Source organism: Penaeus chinensis, chromosome 14 (assembly GCF_019202785.1).
Source record: "Penaeus chinensis breed Huanghai No. 1 chromosome 14, ASM1920278v2, whole genome shotgun sequence".
Taxonomy (NCBI): domain Eukaryota; kingdom Metazoa; phylum Arthropoda; class Malacostraca; order Decapoda; family Penaeidae; genus Penaeus; species Penaeus chinensis.
The window spans coordinates 18,006,754-18,014,253 of record NC_061832.1 but is presented as its reverse complement, the minus strand read 5'-3'; the positions used below and the strand labels follow the sequence as shown (position 1 = coordinate 18,014,253).

Sequence of the window (7,500 nt, the reverse complement as noted above, 5' to 3'; positions counted from 1 at the left end):
CCTTCACCCCCTCACCCCCAATAACGAACTTGAAAAATCGGTTTCGGTGCAAAATCCGCAATGAAATAATGCTGCAACAAACGTACCAATGAATCTCCGCCCGGAAAATAGGCGAAAAGCCTTCTCCTTTGCCGCGCCACGAGCACCCAATCCCATTTTTTCTTCTTAATAGAAATGTAGGTGAATGGCGGAACTGCGTGGCCGGCCTGCAGTTGCTAAAGGCTACAAGGTTGCCCGTTCAGGGTCAGGTCGTCCCTTCATTACGAGAGTACTCCCCGGGTGCCGTTTACGCCGCCGTCCCCCTTCCCACTTCACCCTCGATCTTTAGCCTTACACGCGCGGTAGATACACACTGTAATCAAGGCAAATCGTAAGCGTGTGAAGCTTACTCCTACTTGCCAATTAAAGCTTCCCGTACCTAATCGCCCCCTGATAAAATCCCAGATCTTCCTCTCTTTACTCATGACCATTACCAGAGCCCTTAAATGAAAACCCTGTCGACCTTCAACGATGACAAAGTATAGCCTATACAACCTTTCATATATATATATATATATATGTGTGTGTGTGTGTGTGTGTGTGTGTGTGTGTGTGTGTGTGTGTGTGTGTGTGTGTGTGTGTGTGTGTGTGTGTGTGTGTGCGCGCGCGCGCTCGGGCGACAGAAAAGAAAAGAAATCCCTCCCTCTCCTTTCCTCTCTTCACTTTATTCTCTCGTTCCTCCTCTCCCCCATCCCCTAATGCAACTTCCATTTTCCCCGTATCCCTTGCCTTTTTCTTTTCCCCTCATTCTGCCTGCTCTTCCCATTCCTATGTCCCTTCTCCTTTTCCAATAATTACCCCCTATCCCTCGCGCCCTCCTCTTTCCTGTCTCCCTTCTCTTCTATTTCCACTCCCCCCTCTCTTCCTACCATCCCTCTCTCTCCTGATTATCATCCTGTCTCCTCTTCCCTCATCTATCCACTAAATATCTTCCTCCCGCCCCTCTCTCTCCTCTTCCTCTTCATCCTGTCTCCTCTTCCCTTTCCTATCTCCCCTCTCTTCTCCCCTTCCCTCATCCATCCCCCTGAACCCCAAGGCCGAACCCAGCCGCGTGCATCGGCCCGACCTGCATACAGAAGACCCTCACTCATCTCACCCCACCCCCCCTTTCCCCCTCTCCCCCTACTCCCCTTTCGCCCTGCGGGAGGAGGGGGGCAGGGGGAGGGATGAAGGGGAGGCAACAAGGGTGAGGGAGGAAAGAGTGAACAAGGAGGAGGAAATGGCAAGAAGGAACGAGGCGAGAAGGGCACGACAGAGATAGCAAGTGCGAGAGTGGGACAAAAGGGAGACACGACAGAGCGAAAAGGTGCGAGAGAGGCGCCCGAGAGCGCGGGCGAGGGGCGTGTGTCGTCACCGGCTGTCGCGGACGCCCCCGGGAGGCGTGCGTGCCAAGTGTCTCGCTTTTTAGCGTGTCATTCACGCTCTCGAGGGAGGTTCTGCCTGGCCGACGGCGTCGAAGCTGCTCATGTCATCGCGCTTACTGCCTTTTACTCTTACTTTCTACTGTCTTTTCGTCAGTTTTGCAAAGCAAAGTTTGCAAGGCAAGGCACAAGAACATGAAAAAATAGCTAGCATAAATACAAACACACATCATGCAGGAAGATAGATAGATATCTTAAGCTTATTTTTAAAAAGATGTGTTATGCATAAAGTTGCACTACTACTAACAGATACGTACACAGTTCAAAGCACACACACAAGCCCGCGTAATCATAGACATGCGCACATGGACGCACTTAAACAAACAAACAAACAAACAAACACACACACACACACACACACACACACACACACACACACACACACACACACACACACACACACACACACACACACACACACACACACACACACACACACACACAACACACAACACACAACACACACACACACACACACACACACACACACACACACACACACACACACACACACACACACACAGAGAGAGAGAGAGAGAGAGAGAGAGAGAGAGAGAGAGAGAGAAAGAGAGAGAGAGAGAGAGAGAGAGAGAGAGAGAGAGAGAGAGAGAGAGAGAGAGAGAGAGAGAGAGAGAAAGAGAGAGAGAGAGAGAGAGAGAGAGAGAGAGAGAGAGAGAGAGAGAGAGAGAGAGAGAGAGAGAGAGAGAGAGAGAGAGAGAGAGAGAGCGGGTCAAGGCAGGCCCTCCCGCGCCGACTCCTCCTCGAGGCTCCAACAGCGCCGAGGGAGGCGCGGCAGGCATGACGCTGACTCACTCGACAATCTTCCGCCAACTTTTTGAACCGCCCCCCCCCCCTTCAGTTGCACACACGCCCTCCCCAGCCCCGTTGCACAGCCCGTCAATTACGGGCGCCCCCTTGTCCCCCATAGAGGCGCCCAAAGAAGCGACCTTGCCATCCTTCGCCCAGGCACACATCCGCAGACGGCGCGAAGGACCTTCCACGAGGATGTTCTTTTGCCTAGATTCTTTATCGTGTGTTGCTTTCACTATACATTTTCCTCGTGTTATTGCATGCAACGAATGTAAAGTATTTCTTATTCTGTATGTTTTCCAATGTTCAAAATGGCTGTAGTTATTAGACAGTAACTAATCCAGAAAAATCTCAAGTGAAAAGAGTTTTTTCCTACTCTCATACCAAGTCAATCACAGTAAAAAAAATCAATGAGAGTGCATACGGATGCTTTAGTTGCCCAAATCAAAATCATATTTATCAAAGAGCCAAACTCTTCAAGAATATAAATAGCAAACAAAAATTCAAGCTGACCATCATTCCTGTTCCCCAAATGGAGAGCAATCGCAATCAGCGCTACACAATGGTTCAAAAACAATTAGTATGTACATCAAGACGAGTCACTGTAATCTCCAAACCATATCCCGAATCATCAGATTGATAAAAATGATACAACAGCCCTCTTCGTCTCTTCGCGACCACACAACACGCAATAAAAATATTTCAACATTTTTCCCCCTTAACCTACTGGCCACCCACCGACCCACAAATCTACAGGAAATGTCCAAGACGCCAGCTAAGGCGAGCAGAAGCCATTCACCAGCTGCGAGGCCGCCAAGGCCGCCTACCGACAGTGCCTGGCGGATTCCGACGGCGGCCGCGGACGCGCACTTGACCCGACGCGGCGCCGAGGGAAACCAGGCCGGGGGAGGGACGGCGCCAGGGGAAGGGGCAGGGGTGCACAAGGGAAAGGGGAAAGGGGAAGAGGAAAGGGGAAAGGGGAAAGGGGAAAAGGGAAAGGGAAAGGGAAAGGGGATGAGGGAGAGGGTGAGGGTGAGGGAAAGGGTGAGGGAAAGGAAGAGGGAGAGGGAGAGGGAGAGGGAGAGGGAGAGGGAGAGGGAGAGGGAGAGGGAGAGGGAGAGGGAGAGGAGAGGGAGAGGGAGAGGGAGAGGGAGAGGGAGAGGGAGAGGGAGAGGGAGAGGGAAGGAGAGGGAAAGAGAGGGAGGGAGGAAGGGAGGGAGGGAGGGAGGGAGGGAGGGAGGGAGGGAGGGAGGGAGGGAGGGAGGGAGGGAGGGAGGGAGGGAGGTAGGGAGGGAGGGAGGAAGGGAGGGAGGGAGGAAGGGAGGGAGGGAGGGAGGGAGGGCGGGAGGGAGGGAGGGAGGAAGGGAGGGAGGGAGGGATAGAGAGAGAGAGAGAGAGAGAGAGAGAGAGAGAGAGAGAGAGAGAGAGAGAGAGAGAGAGAGAGAGAGAGAGAGAGAGAGGGAGGGAGGGAGAGAGAGAGGGAGGGAGAGAGAGAGGGAGGGAGAGAGAGAGGGAGGGAGAGAGAGAGGGAGGGAGAGAGAGAGGGAGGGAGAGAGAGAGGGAGGGAGAGAGAGAGAGAGAGAGGAGAGAGAGAGAGAGAGAGAGAGAGAGAGAGAGAGAGAGAGAGAGAGAGAGAGAGAGAGAGAGAGAGAGAGAGAGAGAGAGAGAGAGAGAGAGAGAGAGGATAGAGGTGGAGAGTGAGGGCCGAAAGAAAAGAGAAGAGGAGGGAGGGGAGGGCCGCCTGCCCAGTGCCCACCCCTCTTAGGCATGGGCAGCGAGGCCGGAACCGGATGTACCCGCAGGCTTGGCATTGACCTAGGTGCCGGGCCACCATAGCGACAAGAGAAAAAAACGGCAGGCTGGTAAGTAAGGGGAGGGGGGGACGGGGAGGGTAAGGGAGAAAAGGGGAGGGGAAGGGGAGGGGGAGGGGGAAGAGAAAAGAGAGGAGGGGAGGGGGAGGGGGGACGGGGAGAGGACGGGAGAGGAGGGGAGGGGGGACGAGGGGAGGGCGGGAGAAGAGAGGAGGGGAGGGGGACAGAAAGGTGGGCTGAGGCAGGTGAGGAGGCACTGCGGTGGGTCGTGTTCGGAAGAGGGGGAGGGGCAGGGCATCACTACAGATGACCAAGAGCGGAGGATACACCTTGGGCGGTCAGTGCGGGCGGCGGAGTAAGCGGAGGAAGACATGAGCGGTCCGAGAGGGTGGAGTGGGACGAGGGAAAGCGAGGATTCTACGGGCGTGAGCGGGTGGTACTTGCGGCCGGTGGGTGGGCAGGTCAGGCAGCGAGCTCAAGAAAAGAGACTACATTTACTTCACCTCACGCTTGCTAGATATTCTAACAAAATCGCTCAACCCTGCAGTTATCTAATACATAAACCAATAAAATAATAACATACATATACCAGCAAAATATTCCGAAAAATAAAAATACAAATGAAAATAAAAAAGTCTACAGGCCGAAACCTCCATTTATGTTTCATTCATAACGCATAAGGCAGCCCCTCGAGGCCTACGAAGTGAAGCCCATTGTCAAAGCCAGGCAAAGGGAGGGGGGGGGGCTCTCTAGCTCTCTGGCGGTCGCAAAGTCGCTATGGATCTGGGCCACCTTCGGGATTCTTAAAGAAGGGGCGGGGGGAGGGGGAAGATGGAGATATGAAAGAGAGGGGTTAGAAGGGGTGAGGAGGGGAGGCGATGGAGCTAAGGTCCAACAGAGCATCCGAACAGCCTAACGCCTAAACAGCACGCCAAAATCACCACTATTACAGCGCGCACTTGAGACCGGTATCCCGTCCCCCCAAAGCTGAACGCCACACGTTCCAACCTCTCCGACTCCGACCTCAAATCTCGCTTCTCCGCCCACGGTTCATAAGGGCCAAAATAAGAACCAGTACCAGATGGTCCGAACGAGCGGTCCGGGCCGGCGGTCATCCTGTTCCGAGATGACCTCCGCTGTAACAGCCTGACCATCGCCGCCTCCCGCGTGACCTTATATGGGGCGCGGAGGTAAAAACTCGTAATGACTGTAATCTATTGATAACTTTTAATCAAACGCTCGCCAAACCTGTACATAAAAAAGAAACGTTTTTGTCTCTCGTATTTTACAATGTGTGGGGAGACTGTGTGGTTTAGAAATAATGACGCGCTCCATCTTTACATATTTCTACCGATAACGGATTAGGCTAACATGTAAATCACTCAAAAGGTCGATTAACAAACCAGGGCCACAGTCACCGGGAGAAAGAAACAGGAAATACGCCAAAGCAATTATACACCACACCTGGAGGACTTCCGACAGGTTAGGGGAGAGCATAATCTGAATTTGAAAACACGACTATAATTAAGTTCAACCCAATTCAAAACTCCGAAATTATTGATCAACAGACAGCTACTCTTTCTTATTGCATTTTTTTTCAATCTGACACGCGAATCTGTAGAAAGCGTTACTAAACAAATCATCAACAAATATAACCAACAAAAGTATCTAATTCTGATTTCAACCAACCGTACAATAAGAAACGCAGATCTTAAACAATATCCGAATGTCTAGCCACCATTCTATTCGCATTTTTTTCAAGTGTATTACAATCAGTTTAAAAACATCAATTCTTATCTTTTTGTTTTTCAATATCATTTATTGTCTAAAGGCGACTTCTTTCCTTTGCCAACAGTTTACGCTGTCATTTTCTGCATTCCCAAACTGGCAAATGTCGTGCCAGACCTTTAAAGAAATTAGTTTATTTCTACTATCATGAAACATTTACATGTAGTCATGAAAAATATGTCGTAAACTGGATATTGCGCACACGGTACACAATAAGCATATCGATTGTAATTATGATTTTCTTATTATCCACACTCGAAATATAGTTAATGGCTATACATCACTTACATTAAATACCAGACCAACGGCGCATAGTCAATAGGCAACTTGCTGCAGTGAAATTACGTAAACATTTTTTTTTTCCGCCGCAGATGCGCTGTTAGTTGTTTTTTTCCGAAGCGAAAAGCGCCGCGTGTCCACAACTAATTAATCTATGCATGAAAAGAAATCGAACACGAGCACATTCCTAGACCGGAGGCCTTTTTCCTTTTTCAATCGTTCTAATCAGTGTATGTTTGTTCATGCAGAAAAACAGACAAATGTTGAAGATATTTTTTAAATGTCAACAAGAGATTTTCGTTCAAATTATCCGAGCAAAAAAAGGTGAAATCCGAACACGACAAAAATGTCCATAGAAAGGCAAAGATATTCCAATGCGTCAATTAGCAATCCACCAAATCAGTTCCGAGTGAAAGTATCGCGGCTAAAATAAAGGGGCACTTTTGCTTAATGCTTTTTTTGTGTATTAACTTTAGCATCCATGACCTTGAAGTGCCCCTGTTCTTGCTTACTCACATGTTATTAACATTTTCGTTTTGTTTACGAAACAAATGCAAGCAAGGGACATTCTGTTTAGTTTCGAGAAGAAGAGCCTCAAGATCTTATGACTCACATTACAGCAGCCACTACTTCGAAACTAATCTTAGAATGTACTACACGCCCTATGATCAATGATCAAACACTCAAATAACACTAAATATACCCTTGCTCGCAAAATTGCATTCAGACAATTCACGCAAAAAAATATTACACAGTGGCACGTACCTTAACGTCGGATTCTACGGGTGATGCTGGTACGGAGATGGTGACAGTGCCAGAATGTGGCCTTGGAGGCGGTGGAGGAGGTGTTGATGTAGGCCTTTTAGCCACCTGCATAAGTTACAGAGAAAAACAATGCATTATTATAAAAGCTAAGGCCAAACATGATAAATGAAGTAAGTATTCATTATCTAGATATTTAAATATAACTTCTACTGTGTGAAAAGAGTAAATTGTAGATTGTAAAAGCAAGGATAAAGATAGGTAATCTATTCTACTTTGAATAGTGCAATGAAAAGCTAGATCTATAAAAATGTGACTTTCTAAGACAGAGGTTCTCTACATAAAACAATTATCTGAATGTCTAGCCAGCTGTCGAATTATGGATGAAGAATATGTCAGAGAACTGAAGGACTTCAAAGTAAAAAAAAAAAATAAATAAATAAAATAACAGATCTTTCCATGTTTACAACAGGATGCGGCCCGAGGAAATCCTTCAGTTCCCCAACAGCGACTATGCACAGGATGTCCCCGGTGTTCTTACCTGGACAGTGATGGAGTGAGCAGGGTGGATGGTGGGTGTCTGTGTGACT

At 48.9% G+C, this 7,500-nt stretch overlaps 1 protein-coding gene across 6 annotated transcripts in view; it reads right to left on the bottom strand.

Annotated features, from left to right (window-relative positions):
* The window catches only part of LOC125032449 (flippase kinase 1-like), a 150,738-nt gene that overhangs the window by 128,083 nt on the left and 15,155 nt on the right, over window positions 1–7,500 (bottom strand). For 4 of the 6 annotated variants that reach the window (XM_047623577.1, XM_047623579.1, XM_047623575.1 and 1 more), the window contains 2 exons: window positions 7,452–7,500; window positions 6,914–7,018 (listed from right to left, as the gene is read on the bottom strand). The exon at window positions 7,452–7,500 is cut by the window's right edge and continues 319 nt beyond it. In XM_047623577.1, the coding sequence (XP_047479533.1) occupies window positions 6,914–7,018; window positions 7,452–7,500 (154 nt within the window). The remainder of the gene's footprint in view (window positions 1–6,913; window positions 7,019–7,451) is intronic. The other 2 variants (XM_047623581.1, XM_047623580.1) reach the window with 1 other exon arrangement.